The sequence below is a fragment of the Astatotilapia calliptera genome, chromosome 20, assembly GCF_900246225.1.
Source record: "Astatotilapia calliptera chromosome 20, fAstCal1.2, whole genome shotgun sequence".
NCBI lineage: Eukaryota > Metazoa > Chordata > Actinopteri > Cichliformes > Cichlidae > Astatotilapia > Astatotilapia calliptera.
Window position 1 is genome coordinate 2,930,008 of NC_039321.1, and position 16,656 is coordinate 2,946,663.

A 16,656-nucleotide genomic window follows, 5' to 3' on the forward strand; every position below is an offset into this window, starting at 1 on the left:
TGCTCACTTCACAGCTGCTATAGGACTGAGATATTTGAATTTCAAAGAGACTGTGATACTTGGTGTGAAAAGCAGGAAATATTTCTTTTTGTCTTGTGTCTGTAATTTTACAGGTCAGAAGCTGCAGCCTCAGCAGGCACCGAACTGCTCAAGATGTTGAATAAACTCCTGCAATATGTCCGTAGTGGAAAAATCGGCACCACTGGCACAGGCATCGGGATTTTGTTTGCATTTTTCTATCTGCGGGAAAAGATGTGCGCTTGCTCAGGCCACACTTTTGATTGCAATGAAATGGTGGTCGTGCCTGTTTTTTTAGTATTTTTCCTGGTGCTCCTGATAGACCAGACATTTCGGAGCACAGCAGACCATCCATCCACACTTTTATGCCTTGTACTCAAGCGCGTTATCAGAGCATTTCTAATCAGTCTGCTGTGGATTGTAGCTGTGTTGCTTTTCACAGACTGGTATAGTTGCTGTACCACTGATGAAAAAAAGAGGAAGCTGTTCTGTAAATCTTGGCCCAACACAGCTACAACTAATGAAACAGCTCAAATGACTGAGCTGAAAATGAGGTCAAAGGTGAGGATGTTTTGTTATTTTTCATACACAGTGCACATGTAATGTTATTGTTCTGTTTTTTTAATTTATGAAAGTATAATAAATACACACACACATTAATGCTGTTATGTTTTGCATGTTTGTTGCTTCTTTTTCAGCTTGCTGCTTACTCTCTGCTCCTGGGCATGACTGTTGTTGCTTTCTTCATGACTTGGAGTGGGTGGAGAAAATGGTTTATAAAAAAATTCAGTTGGTGCAACAAGAAAACTTTTTACTACAAACTGATTTTGGAAGAAGAGAAAAAGGTTCTGGCGGAGCTTTTGAGGAAAGAAGCAAATGAGACTTTGACTAAAGAAATCACGAGCAACATAAAAAGGAAAGACTGGGACGGCTGTTTTAACGTTGCTCAACAAATGATCAGTAAAGCAAAACATCAAAAACCAGAAGCAACCAACCAGCAGATCAACTGGATCAGTGAGGGGAGCTCCAGCAGAGGGGGACAGCATCATCAAGCAGCAGCACATCAGCAGGTAAAAGGCTCTGTTATATACAGATGTTACAGCTGCCAGACTCTGTCAGTCTAAATTAATGAAACTATTTCATTGTTGCATTCTGACCTGCACAGTCATCCAGGTCGCCATGAATCCAACTCTACTCATTATTAATAGCATTAACATGTGTTGTTGTTGTTTAGTTAACTATGAAACCAAAAAGACACAGATTGCTATGCTATCCTGATGTAACTCTCTGATTAATCTGGGCTTGAGACCATCATTAGAGCACTCTGTGTTTCCTGCCTTGGTTGCAAATATGATCTATGTTTGCTCTAACTACTAACACTGTGCAGAAATACAATGAAGAGTGAACAATTAGTGCACAGAGATTCTGTTTTTTACTTTTTCTATCAGAGTTAACTTTCTTGCTAATTGATAAAAATCTTTTGCAGGCACAAAACTATGAACTTGAAGCAGTGGCACAAGGTAAACGCACCAACACTCCTTAATTCACCGTACAGCTCCCTTAACATCACCTAACTTCACTTTTACAGTGATAATACTAAAAACTGTCACTGATGTGAGGATGGTGGTCTGCATAGTTAGCACTATGCATTTTCCTGTTTTCACTGAGACTGTCTCACATTGAGGGCTTGCTTTGGCCCAGCTCCATGCAAAGCCTCTTTTGCATAAAGACACGACAGACTCTAAATGTCTAAATTTTGTCAGGAGCTGTAACTCAGTTTAGCCATTTACTTTAAAAACTAAAATGATAACAACAATAATAATCTCTTTCACAGGGTTGAAATATCTTATATCTCATAATGAGATTTTTAATATTGCACTGTTGAGGGTTGGAGTTAATTTTAATCACTTTAGAGATTGGCCACAATGTGTTACTGTATAAAACTTTCACACGTTGTTTGTCTCCTGCCCTCCTGCTGCACCATTTATGTTTTCATTTATAAAGTTGCTATCAAAGCTCAGAGTGAAGCAAATCTGTATTTAGCACCTCCCAGTCCTCTTATTTCCCCTTTTGTTTTACTTATGATGACTGATGTGATGATCAGTCTGTTGGAATCAGAATAAAATCTGTAAAATAAAATTTATGGTCTCCATCTTTTTAACAACTCTGTCGACAGTAATGCAGACGACAGACTGTGAGGCAGTTTCTCTGCACTGAAAACATTTACTGTTTATCACTGCAACAGTCTCTGGTTTACCCTTCCTTACGCTTCATATTCACAGCATTCAGGGTAGTTTGGACCCAGGCAAAGGATTCCTTCGTAACGAGAGTCTACAATAAATTTTTATCTACAGATATAATAATCTGACGTTATAATAAATTAATGATACATCCTAAATTAATCCTTTTGAGAGTAGAGAGAATTCTGGGTCCTTTGCAACACTTGATTTTGGAGACATGACAGCAAAACAACCATACTAATATAAATATATAAAAGGTTAAATAGCAAGAACATTTTGGAACTGTTAGGATTTTTTTAACTGTGTAAATATTTTCCAGTTGTTGACACTGTCCTCACTTCTATATCATCATCATCATCATCATCATCATCATCATCATCATCATCATCATCATCATCATCATCATCATAATAATAACAGTTAACATTTTTAAAACTAGGCTGTGGATTGAAAACAGTGGAAACCTTATATGTGCAGGAGTTGCTCATGTGACATTCCCTGAAATGGCAGCTCAGGTGCTCTTACATGGTCAGAGTCCACTTGCACTGCAGGATGGATCCAAATATGATAAAAGTCTCAGATTTAGACAAAATGTCTCATCCTTCTAAAATTATACTGAAATATCTTAAATTGAGTGACTGACATGTAGATAGTTCTATAAAAGCTCAGACACGTCTCATCACATGTGCGCCTTAACTCATTAAACTTTACATCAATTAAAAACTTTTTGTATTTTTCTTCAGCTACACCTGAAACAGTTACTACAGTTGAAGTCTGACCATTAACAGTAACTCAGTAAAACATCTCTATAGCAGAGATGGTGTAAGACAGCCGTCATATGTCAGTGAGGCAGAAATGAGATCAGATTGTAAATATTTAAACTGGGGACAAAACATTTTAACCTCCTAAGACCCGAACTCTTATATGGCATGCATTTTTAAATTCTCTTTGCTATTTGGGCTGTTTGGGACCTGATGAATGTAAAAACAAAGAATTTCCAGATATTTCTTTTTTCCCTATATCAACATATGAGGACATTTTCTTTAAATTTCGATAGAACAGTGTCAGTATAACATTTTCGTAAGTGGATATCAGGCCCTTGTGGAGTAAAATTTTGTATTTTGGTCTAGACATCCCAAAATCTGGCGTCCACCTAGGAGGTTAATCCAGTAATGACAGAAATATTGAAATGCTCTTAAAAACAGAGGTGTTATGTTTAAGTTCTTACTGAATAATTATTTAAAAAATGAAATAGTTTTTCAATAGTTTTTTATTTAATAAAAAAAAATCACCGGAGTTTGGATATTAATATCTCATGACGACGATGATGATGATGATGATGATGATGATGACCATGATTAAAAATACTCTTTTATTCCCTCTAAATGACACAGTGTCACATGCTCACATTCCTCAGTCTATTAAAATGGAGGCTCTGTTTTTTTACATGTTGCCATGGTGAATCATGTTATCAGAGCTCCTCTGATGAATCTTTTCCTCTTCTAGTCATCCATGTACTTAACTCAGCATGCTTCCTGTAACAGGGTCCAGAAGTACACAGTTCAAAGTACAACTTCAGAAGATCACAAAACACCCTGTACACGGCTCAGTAAATGACTCCTCAGGCTCAAGTTAAACAGTCAAACCATTTCCAGTATATCTTTGTTTTATGTTCATTTCTTGGATTTCATTTTTCAAGTCTTGTTTATTTTCATTCAGTTAAACAGTTCATTTTGGTTTTCACTCCAGTTTAAATATAATAAGTTTGCTCTGTACAGACACAATTCTTTGTTTTCTGACAAAAGCATTTTTCTGCCCTGTAGAAAACAGAGACACCATGCCGTTATTTAACGAATCCACCTAAAAGAACATCAAGTGATGCAGCTCCAGAAACATCGCAAGTGACCACAGACATGTTATACACCTTGTCAGGCGACGTGAGGTCTAGAGAGAGAGAGGTCGGATAAAAGTTCTTAATATCCAGCCTTATGTGATTATAAATGAATTGGGATGAATCTGCAAAAAGGTTTTTGGAAAGGGAAGCAGGAGACTGTTGTTGTAGAGTAGATTGATGAGACTGAAGCTGTTCAGTTGCAAACAGAGGGTTCAGTTCCTTGCAAAGCAAACACGTTTAAAACAAGAGAAGAAAAAAGAAGAAAAAAAGTTCAAATGTTTTGTTCTAAATCTGTTGTGTTCTACAAATTATTCGAGAATTGGAAAAGGAAATAGGAAAAGACATATTTTTTTTGTTTTTGTTTTTAAATCCTATGCCAACTCTTTTTAGCTTTGTAAATATTGGCTATAATGTATGGATAACTCTTATTTTATTTTGACTTTATTTTGCAAATTTATTTAAATTAGGCTATCCTAGGATAAATGTTATTTTGTTGGTTCTAAAGATCTGGATTATTTTTTACTTTATTCCTTATTGTAATTTTTTATCCTGTTTTTCAGTTTTATTTTTCAAGACTTGGTGAATTGACCTTTATTTTTACAACTTGGCTTACACTTTTTAGTATGTTGGGTATAATGAGAAGTGTTTTTCAGTTTCTTAGCCCCCTTGACATGGTTGGGGGGGGGGGGGGGGGGGGGGGGGGGTTGCGTGCCTCAATGACCCTAAGAGCTGGACCAGCAGAGGCTTAGTCTTCAGGTGGGACACCAACATTGGTCAGTTCTTAGGGTAGATGCCTGACAATCGAATTACATGACAAAAGCAGTTAATCAGAGCACCCCTCCACCACCCCACCCCTTTCCTGTCTCTGTTGCCATCCTTTGCCTCCTTTACATTTCCGTCTGCCCCCTCATATATGCCTGTCTAGAACCGGCTCAGGTTGCAAAATGTTCCATCCATCCTCTTTCTTCCGCTTATCTGGGGCCAGGTTGTGGGGGCAGCAGCCCAAGCAGAGAAGCTCAGACCTCCCTCTCCCCAGCCACCCCCTCCAGCTTATCCAGGGGAACGCCTTGGTGCTCCTAGGCCAGCAGAGAGATATAATCTCTCCAGCGTGTTCTGGGTCTGCCTTCTCCCAGTGGGACATGCCTGGAAAACCTCGCCCAGGAGGCGCCCAAGGGGCATCCTTGTTATTATTGCAAAATCTTCATCCAGCGATTTGTTTTTAGGAGCCCTTTTTTCTCAAGTGGTGGGTTACCACCATCGCAGCTTTTGATATGTATCTACAAATTCAAATTGATCTTATATTTTTCATTAAATAATAAAATATTTCAGTTTAAATGTCTGATTCTGTGTATTGCTCTGAGTAAAATATGAGTTTGTGAGAGTTGGAACCCTGTTTTTATTTGCATTTTCCACAGCTTCCCAACATTTTCAGCACTGAGTTTGGGCCTATTTAAAGTTATTGTTTTTCTTCAGAGTGGCAGAGAAGATTTCATTATATATCTCTTGATGTTAGAAAATGACTTCTTAGAACAGTAAAACTTAAGTTCTACCTTATGTTCTAAGTAGAACTTCTAACTTCTCTAAGTAGAACTTAGAACATAAAGTATAGAAAAAGCAGCCGGATCAAATGAAGATGTGAAAGAAGTAAAGAACATAAATGAATACCAAAGACATCCACCCTCACCCAGGGAGAGGAAAAAGTCAAGATTGTGCAAAGATAAGATGACAGGACATGATGCACCAACTTGAATAAATATTTGCAGGAGGAAACATTTGGCTTAGGAACCTTGAACCTAAACCACAAGTGTTCCTGTGAATGCACATGTGGCTGCTAAAGCTGGTGGACCTAAATGTTCACCTCCAAGTCCGTTCACATACAAGAGGGAGGGGAGTGAGTGAGTCAGCGCTCAGGGCACAGAGTTAAACACACAGTTTTAAAATTCGCTCCCACGGTCCCATAATCCCACAGTCCAGCATGTTGCTCTTCTGAAACAGGACAGGAATTTCTCTTTGGGGTGGAAACCACGCCGGCCAGAAGAACAAGGAGGGGGCTGCTGTCGCAGACATGTCTCCTCCTGACAGCGCGTCACTGCAGTCCCGCCCCACTCCACACCTGAACACGGCCTCCCTCGTAGCACAGCCAGATGCAGGCAGAGGGGCACCCCTGCCCTGCTGTGAATTGCGGCCATCGCCACTCACTGTTGTTGTTCCTGCCATTGGGACTGGATCGCCGAACGACTCGTGGCCCCCCACAGTCAGGCAGCAGTTCCTCCAACACATGTGCGGGCTTACATGCGTTTCTTTATCTCCTGCTCACCTTTCGTGCGTCGCTCCTCTTGTCTCTGCGCTCACTATCCCCTTTAAAAGGTCAATCTGGCGGCTGATAGGCCACCTCGGGGAACGCCCTCACCTCACAAGTGCCTACAATTGTCCTCTTCGTCCACAGTGGATTAGAAGAATATTGTGCAACAACACTAAAATACATAATATTATATAAAGATGAGGATAAAACCATGCAATATAAATATCAATAAACAAACATGCAATATAAATTTCACAATAAATTCATGCAAATAAAATCAACACTATGTACCAATACACAGACTGATAAAACATAAAAACACAAATTTCCACTGTGTGACACACAGTTTGTGCATAACGTAAAAATTTGTTTTTATTTTTTTTTTCAGCTTGACTACAAGTTTGTTGGTTATTTGTATCATCTGCTCAATGAAATAATTAATTTAAATGTAGAATTTTAGAAGAAAATAACAAGTGTTAGTCTGAATGGCCAATAATCTGCACATTTAGTTCTTACTTTTGTCAAAACTAACTCTGTTCAGGTGATGCTTCATCCTGAGTAGTTAGCTGCAGCTTGTGTTCACTAAAGTTATAATCATGGGAAAACACGCATGCTGTTTTTCAAGTAAAATTTCTCTTGTGATACTTTTAAAATTCAGCCTCAGAACATTTATATTTCTACTTCTGGTTATATTGTAGACTATGAAATGAGCGGCAGGTTCTGCAGTCCAAAAGAAAATGGTAACTTGACTACAATTGAGGACAAAAAACATTCACATAGCAGGTATTGACATAAAAATCAGGCAAGCAGTAGGACACATATGTACCTGTAATGAATGAGCAAAATTTGAACTGTTTCCTTTTTCAATTTATTTTCACAGCATTATTTACAATACTTATACTTCACAAGATGACCGGCAACAGAAGTCACTGTTTTGGATGAGAGGGTGGAATGCTAAGTTAGCTAGGCTAGCAAAGTGAATCCACAGACTGTGGTTGTTGCACAAACAGCACAGATCTCTGCTAAATAGTAGATAGTCTTGTTGTTTGTAGCAAGAACCCAAACCAGAATACAAAAGGGTGTCTCAGGGACCAGAGCTACACCACATGGCTTCAAGTAAGTTCCAACAGTTCGCAAAGACATGGAGTTTCACCCACACCGCTACTAGCCCCCATTACCCACAGAGCAACGGCCTAGCCGAAAAAAAACGTAGAACACAAGGCCAAAGCTGAACATAAGGACCCTTACTTGAGCCTATTGGAATATCGGAACACCCCTGTGGACAACTTAAAGTCGCCTGCAAAACTACTCATGAGCCAGAGACTCCACTCCATCCTCCCTGCAACACCAAAACAGCTGGAACCACAAGTAGTTTGCCAGCAAACAGTACGTGAGAGGAGAGAAGTCTGCCAGCAGCGCCAGCAGACTTATTTCAACAGGGCGGCCCGACCTCTGCCTCAACTACATACTGGCACACCGGTCTAGTTCCCTCAACAAGAAGGTTCCTAGAAACCAGCTGTGGTCACGCGTTGTGCCGACACGCTCAGAAGCTACAACATAACCACAGTTACAGGACAAGTTTATCATCGTAACCGCCAACACCACCGCGAAGGCAGAAACAGTGTAGGAAGAGAGGAGTCCATTCAACCGACAGTCAACAGTCATGACAGCACTGTGGTATCCCAGCCTCCGCCTGTGGAGCCCCCTGACAAAGACACTACAACACCCAGATACACAACTCGATATGGACGTGTTACTAAACCAAGACAGGTCTTGGTATATTGTAAAGGGTGCAGGCGGATCACTGCCCTAGAAAAAAAAAGAGAACAGCTGTTCATCTGTTTGTTGTTTCAATAATTCCACTAAATGCATCTGCTTATTATGGTAATAATTTAGCCAGTATTGAGACAAATGCTATGATAATGGATGTTGCTCAGGATGCTTATTGCTGTAATTTCAGTTGCCTGACAAATTTAACAAGCCTGAGTTGCTCTGTTGTTGATGTTTTTCTCGTCAGTCTTACAGCAGAAGTACCAGACACCATGAACTAACACAGCTGCAACCCACAGCAGAGCAATTAAAAAAGGCTCTGATAACGCGCTTGACAACAACAGAAGCGTCCCAGCGTGTTTTGCAGCACTTCGGAATGTCGTGTTTGTCAGCAGCATTAAGAAAAATATTAAATATTAAAAACTGCACACCTATAGCTTCAGTGCATCGGAAAGTTTTGGTGCTGCAACAGGAGAGGTACTGGTAATGAAAAAAACGACAATACCTACCAGGATGGGTCACGACGAATACATTGAAAGAGGTTTTTTTTGTTTTTGTTTATTTACCATCCTGTGTGCTGAGAGTGAAGCTTCCTTCCTCTAAAACTAAAGCAGTAAAATTATTTCCTGTATCTAAGTATCACAGTTTTTGTTAACATGGTGACTATTTAAAAATTCAGCCTCAGTCCTGTACTGCTGTGAAATTATCACGTCCTCCTGTCCAAGTGACTCCGTTTTCATCGATCCTCAAATTAAAAACTTCATGAACACGTGCGCCCCTGCAGGTACATAAAAGTGGTCTCGAGACATCCAACTCTACCGCTAATTTTCTGCTTCTTAATTCAGATCAAACTGAGGTTATTGTACTTGGCCCTGAAAATCTTAGAAATATTGTATCTAACCAGATTCTTACTCTGGATGGCATTACCTTGGCCTCCAGTAATGCTGTGAGGAACCTTGGAGTCATTTTTGACCAGGACATGTCCTTCAAGGTTTAAATCTGGGACTCCCCACCATTTGACCTTCTCGGATGAGAGGTGAAACGTCTTCAAGCAACTTAATCCTGACTGGCCCTTAAAAATGCATCCTTTTACGGCCCTGGGGACCAAAAATGGTCCCGCCCCAAAAAGTGCAATAAAAAGATTATATATTCATATTTTTTTCCACTTTAAATTGGTCAGTCTTTTAAAACTACTTCTCCCTGAAATATTCATATAAAGTTTTAATTATATTTTCGTTGTTTTAACCCTTTAAATCCCAGTTTTATTACATGAGCGCCCTGTTTTTTTAGCCCCAAAAAACAAAAAAACTAAATATTTTCCAAAAAAAACATTTGAAGTAATATTTGTTTGTTATTATAATTAGGCCTTAAATGGACCAAAGATTGGCACCAACATTCATTTCGATCCACTTTTATTTTTTTTGCAGGAGCAGATTTTAAAAAAATGCATCCACCTTTATGCCTAAGGACAATTCCCCAAAAAGTGCTATAAAAACTTTATATATTCATATTTTTTTCACTTTAAATTGGTCAGTCTTTTAAAACTACCTCTCCCTGAAATATTCATACAAAGCTTTAATTATATTTTCGTTGTTTTAACCCTTTAAATCCCAGTTGTATTACATGAGCGCCCTGTTTTTTAGCCCCAAAAAACAAAAAAACTAAATATTTTCAAAAAAAAAACATTTGAGGTAATATTCAATTGTTATTATAATTAGGCCTTTAGATGGACTAAAGATTGGCACCAACATTAATTTCGATCCACTTTTATTTTTTTTTTCAGGACCAGAAAATGGTCCCCAGGCGGCCAATGCTGCTCCTCTAGGCCGAAAGGAGTGCATCTTCCCGGGGTAAGTCGCGACGATCACCGGGGCATGTTGCGTGGGACTCCTTTCTACAGCACACACGTCCAATACCACGTGACAACAAATACGTCATTTCCTGTTGACTAAAAAAAAAAAAGCACCCTCTCATGGCCCTAGGGACCGAAAATGGTCCCGCCCGATCAGCGGGCGAAGCCGCTGCTGCACGCCGGGAATGAGGCTTCCTTTCCCGCAGGTCTGTCTAAGCAGCCCGCTGTTTTCCAGCAGGGGTCAAATGTGAAGCAAGGGCGCCACCCGGTGGACAAATAAAAAAATTACAATTCTAAGGCCCCTAGTCCAAAACGAAACCGAAACTTAAGTAATCACCAAGACGTTAACGGTAATAATTCTGCAGTGAAAAATAGCGTTTATAATGGAAGTCAATGGGGCCGCAAACGGCCCCTAGGGCTCTAACAGGATGTGTATTGTTAGCTTAGCCACTGAAGCTAATTTAAGGAAGTCAGACTTGAATTTTGAAATGAAATTATGCCAAACTTTTTTTTAGAGAATTTGGCTATATTCTATTCAACACAGTGCAAATGGCTTGTAACCGAAAAACTAAAATGTACAAAAATGGTCCCAGGGCCTCAGAAGGCAGAAGTCCAGACGCTTTTCTTTGCAAGATCCTTTGACAACCTATATTAAGGATTTATGATCACATTTACTCTTAAGTTGAATGGATGAAAAGAAAAATATGAAGATTTAGTATTTGCTACACTGACAGATGAATTGGTTGAAATAGGAACCTGTGGCATTTGGGTGGTTATTTGGTCATAGATCCTAGTATTTACACTCAACAAAAATATAAACGCAACACCTTTGTTACTGCTCCCATTCCCCATGGGATGGACTTAGAGACCTAAAATTCATTCCAGATACACAATATAACCATCCCTCCCAAACAGTGGTCACAAATCAGTCCAAATGTGTGGTAGTGGGCACATCTGCCATATTGAGATAATCCATCCCACCTCACAGGTGTGCCACATCAGGATGCTGATCTGACATCATGAGTAGTGCACAGGTGTACCTCAGACTGCCCACAACAAAAGGCCACCCTGGAATGTGCAGTTTTGTCTCACAGCAAAATGCCACAGATGCCACAAGCAATGAGGGAGCGTGCAACTGGCATGCTGACAGCAGGAATGTCAACCAGATCTGTCGCCCGTGCATTGAATGTTCATTTCTCAACCATAAGCCGTCTCCACAGGCGTTTCAGAGAATATGGCAGCACATCCAACCGGCCTCACAACCGCAGACCTCGTGTAACCACACCAGCCCAGGACCTCCACATCCAGCAGGTTCACCTCCAAGATCGTCTGAGACCAGCCACCCAGACAGCTGCTGGAACAATTGGTTTGCACAACCAAACAGTTTCTGCACAAACTGTCAGAAACCGTCTCAGGGACGCTCAACTGCATGCCCGTCGTCCTCATCGGGGTCTTGACCTGACTCCAGCTCGTCGCCGTAACAGACTTGTGTGGGCAAATGCTCACATTCGATGGCGTCTGGCACGTTGGAGAGGTGTGCGCTTCACGGATGAATCATGGTTCACATTGTTCAGGGCAGATGGCAGCTGAGAATGTCCCAGTTCTTGCATGGCCAGCATACTCACCGGATATGTCACCCATTGAGCATGTTCGGGATGTGCTTGACCGGCGTATACGACAGCGTGTACCAGTTCCCACGAATATCCAACAACCTCGCACAGCCATTGAAGTGGAGTGGACCAACATTCCACAGGCCACAATTGACAATCTGATAGACTCCATGCGACGATGTGTTGCACTGCATGAGGCAAATGGTGGTCACACCAGATACTGACCGGTTCTGGGTCCCCAGACCCCCAATAGCGCAAAAAACTGCACATTCCAGGGTGGCCTTTTGTTGTGGGCAGTCTGAGGTACACCTGTGCACTACTCATGATGTCAGATCAGCATCCTGATGTGGCACACCTGTGAGGTGGGATGGATTATCTCAATATAGCAGATGTGCCCACTACCACACATTTGGACTGATTTGTGACCACTGTTTGGGAGGGATGGTTATATTGTGTATCTGGAATGAATTTTAGGTCTCTACGTCCATCCCATGGGGAATGGGAGCAGTAACAAAGGTGTTGCGTTTATATTTTTGTTGAGTGTATAATCAAATATGGAGTGTGTGCTGCATATTGATCAGGTGTTTTTTTAATCAGTTTTTGCATTTTTTTCAATAAGTGTAAATACAAAGTATAAATACAAGCAAATATATTGAGATACCTACAGCTGTATTTGGTATCTCTGTTATCTGTTTATTTTCTATTATTTTTATCATTTTTATTAAACATTTACCTGACACTTTATTAGGTGCACCTTGCTAGTATCATGTTGGAGCGCCTTTTGCCTTCAGAACTTGTTGAGATGTTGAGAATCTCCTGTTCAACATCACAGTGGTGCTCTGTTGATTCCATTTTGAAAAAGCCCTTATTGGACTCCAGAATACTTTCAACGGTACTTTGAAGTATAGTTACTGAAACAAATTTAAAAGTGTCAATCTAACCATGATAAAATATTGATACTTAAACCACTCTTAGCTGTGACAAAGAGGCAGCCAGCCACACCTAAATGTTTCAGATCCTTAAACAAATTTTAATAGTAGACAGTGGAAATCCAACTAAATGCTCCTAGCTCTGTCTGAAAAAGACTGCTTGTGCCACCGGTGGCCGCAATAGACTTCTTTGCTGAATTGCATTAATTCAGCCACACTGGAGAGTTTGAGCATGAACAGTTTTGGCAAATACAAAACAAGCTTTTGTGTTCCCCATTAGATGACCTCTAACTTCCTTAACTTCAATGAGAACAAAACCGAAGTGATAATGTTTGGACCAAGCGGCTATCCCAGCACCTCTAATTTTAACCTGCACAGTCTTGAACCTTTTGTCAAATCACATGCCAAAAATTTGGGGGTTATATTTGACAGCAATTTCACCTTTGAAAAACACATAAACTCAGTCGTACAGCGGTCTTTCTTCAAACCGAGGCTTTTATCTAAGGTGAGATCATTTTTGAACGGGTGATTCATGCTTTTATTATATCCCAGCTGGACTATTGTAACTCCTTATATGCTGGAGTCAGCCAGACTTGCCTGGCAAGGCTGCAGTTAGTCCAGAATGCTGCAGCTCGTCTTCTGACACGTAATAAAAGATGTGAGCACATTTCCCCGGTGCTTGCCTGTCTTCATTGGCTCCCTGTCCACTTCAGAATTAATTTTAAAATTTTATTGTTGACTTACAAAGCCCTGAATGGACAGGCTCCCGGGTATTTGTCTGACCTCTTGCAGACTTATACCCCCTTAGATCTCTTAGATCAAGTGATCTTTGGCTTTCAGCCGTACCAAGGTCGAGGCTGGTTCATAGAGGCGATCGAGCATTTGCAGTCGCAGCACCTAAGCTGTGGAATAATTTGCCCCTATACGTCAGACAGGCTCCTACTGTCAATCTTTTCAATCTTATCTTAAAACACATTTTTATTTACCGGCTTTTAATACAGCATGAGAGTTATTTGTTAATCCATATTTGGTGTTTGCTATCAATACTCGAAGTTATTTTATTATGTATGTTGTATTCTTGTTCAGCACTTTGGTCAATGCTCCTGCTGTATTTAAATGTGCTATACAAATAATTAAACTATTATTAAACTATTGTTGCTCAGAAGTCATTTTCATGTTGGAACCCTTGCATGTGTGTAGATTTTGCCCATTTTGTTTTTTGTGCTGAGGCCTGCAGTTCTCTTGATATTGTTCTGGGTTCTTTTGACCTCCTGAATGAGTCATTAATGAGTCATTATTCATTCTTTAAGTACTTTTGGTCAGCAACTATTAATGGAAAGTTTAACTGCTGTTCCAGTTTTCTCTAATTGTGGATAATAGCTCTCACCATGGTTCACTGGGGTCCCAGAGGCAGAGAAAGGGCTTTATAATCGTTTCCAGACTGATAGATATCGCAGACTTTGTTTCTCAGCTGTTTAATAAGATTTTGGCATGATGTGTTGTTGTTTGCTTCATTAGAAGGATTTTATATAAGTGATTTCTTCATTCAACATATCTGATATTTTGATAGAAAAATTAAATTCAAAGTCTTCAAAATATCAACCCTTTGCTTTAATTACTGCTTTGCTCACTCTTGGGCTTCTCTCATTGAGTTTCATGAGGTCGTCACCTGAAATGGTTTTCCAACAGTCTTGAATGAGTTCCCAGAGATGCTGAGCACTTGTTGGTCCTTTTGCCTTTACTCTGCGCTCCATCTCATCCCAAACCATCTCCACTGGCTTTTGGCCAGGTGACTGTGGAGGCCAGGCCATCCTGTGCAGCACTCCATCACTCTCCTTCTCGGTCAAATAGCCGTTACACAGCCTGGAGGTGTGTTTGGGTTCATTTTGCTGTTGAAAAATAAATAATGTTTATTATTCCAAACTGTGCCTTCAGTTTGGAATAAATTCAGCAAAGCACCTCCTCCTCCATGCTTCACGGTTGTGCATGAAAAGACTATCTTTTTACTTTTTCTGCATCACACAGAGACACGCCAGGTGGAACCAAAGATGTCAGATTTGAACTCATCAGACCAAAGCACACATTTCCTCTGGTCTAATGTCCATTCCTTCTGTTTCTTGCCCCAAACAAATCACTTCTGCTTGGTGTTTTTGACCATAAAGGCCTGATTCACACAGTCTCCTCTGAACAGTTGATGTAGAGATATTTCTGATAACTGGACCTCTGTGTGGCATTTATCTGGGCTCTGATCAGAGCTGATGTTAACTTGCGATTTCTGAGGCTGGTGACTCGGATGAATTAATCCTCTGCACTTCTGCACTCCACAACTGATGGTCTCAAACCTCATTAGGAAAGAAAGAAATTTCACATGTAAAACCTGACAAGGCAAGTGGAAACCGTTTCAGGTGACTACAACATGAAGCTCATTGAGAGAAGGCCAGTTTGCAGCACTGTCAACAAAGCAAATGCTGGCTTCTTTCAGGAATCTAAAATATAAGACATATTTAGAGTTATTTATCAATTTATTCATTGCTACATACAGTAATTCCATATATCTTGCTTCATATATGTAATGCCTTCAGTATGTATCAACAATGTAGGAAGTAGTAAAAATAAAGAAAAACCTTTAAATGAGAAGGTGTGTCCAAACATTTGGCTGGCAGTGTACATATAAATCTTGAAGTAGTCTGATGTCCACATGTCATGTTCGGGGGGCTTTTTGTAATACCTTGGAGGCCAAAGGTAAAAAAAAAAAAAAAGCACACCCTTTTTAATATCTAAGGTTTTATGAATTTTGACTTCTTTTGCTCCTTTCAAGAGTCGCCACCAAGGACCACCTCTGTCCATCTCAGAATGATGAAGTTTTATGGAGCTGTAAGGCTTTGTCCAATATTTCCACCTTTCCATCAATCCTGTCCACATGTCTAAACCTCACCAGCATTGCCTCTCTAACTTGTCCTCTGTTCCTCTGACCCATTCATTTCTAATCCAGTGATTCTGGTCACTTCAAATGAAAATCTTAACATCTCCAACTCTACCTCCTGTCTTTTTGTCCCGGAAACAGACAAACCACACATCATACATACAAGGTCTCACTCCCACCTTGTAAACTTTGCTTTTCACAAATTACTCCTTGCACTCATCTCAACTCCGCCCTACGTGCACTCTCTCCCTCCCATTCACACACTTATCTTCTGTCTTCATCTACTGACTCTCATTCCTCTTCTCTGCAGTACATGGCCCCACATCTCCATCTTCCCTTCCATCTGCTGTCACTCAAACAACAGATCATAATGTTGTCTCCAAACATCAAATTTTGGACCTGGCCACCTTGCAGTATCTGATACACCATCTCATATACTCACACTCAGTGGTTTTCAGGAGCCCATGCAGTGATCGCCATTACAGAATCTGTTCTCGATGCAGTGCAGACTGAAAAGCCATCCTTGTGAGTCTGTGTGCCACAACACCTGAAGGAATATGCTAAATATACATAATAATTGTTTTTGACAATTAATAATAATAAAAAAAATATATAAACATACAATATGGACCAAAGTTTCCTGGATGATGAGGCAAAAATATTTGCACTTTGAGCATTTGTCCTCCAGGAGGCGCCAAAATAAGAGATCTGTCAGTAGATTGTTTTTTTTTTAAACTGATGATTAGATAAATACTTAAATATTGAATTCATCAGTTAGGACCTCCTACTATTTAATAAAAAAATAACTGACATAATAGCTGAAAACCATTGAAATCTTTTGGTGTCCAAAACATCTGACTTCATGTGGTCTGAAATCATCTCTTAAAAACCTCTGGAAACCTATGGATACAGATAACACAATTAGCAGAAACAGTTACAGTTCAGCATTACCTGTAACTTGAAGTATGAAAACATTTGAGATGCAGAATGTCACCGCCGATCTCGTATTAAACCACAAACAGCACAAACAGCTAAATGTTCAGTGGAAAAAAGGAACGACAAATAACAAAATGCAAAGCTCATGTTTTTTTTATTCATTTTTACTGAAACACATATTA

At 40.0% G+C, this 16,656-nt stretch overlaps 1 protein-coding gene across 1 annotated transcript; it reads left to right on the top strand.

The window, feature by feature from the left end:
* On the top strand, positions 1 to 4,500 carry LOC113013519 (uncharacterized). Its single transcript, XM_026154509.1, has 4 exons — positions 1 to 579; positions 717 to 1,088; positions 1,505 to 1,538; positions 4,082 to 4,500. Exons 1-4 carry the CDS (start codon positions 154 to 156, stop codon positions 4,120 to 4,122), a joined length of 873 nt encoding a protein of 290 aa, XP_026010294.1. The 5' UTR covers positions 1 to 153; the 3' UTR covers positions 4,123 to 4,500.
* The last annotated feature ends 12,156 nt before the right edge of the window (positions 4,501 to 16,656 follow it).

Excerpts from the sequence above, each read along its gene's own strand:
- LOC113013519 (XM_026154509.1), top strand. The coding sequence starts at position 154 with ATGTTGAATAAACTCCTGCAATATGTCCGTAGTGGAAAAATCGGCACC. Across the intron at positions 580-716 it reads AGCTGAAAATGAGGTCAAAG|CTTGCTGCTTACTCTCTGCT; the intron begins GTGAGGATGTTT and ends CTTCTTTTTCAG. Across the intron at positions 1,539-4,081 it reads ACTTGAAGCAGTGGCACAAG|AAAACAGAGACACCATGCCG; the intron begins GTAAACGCACCA and ends TCTGCCCTGTAG.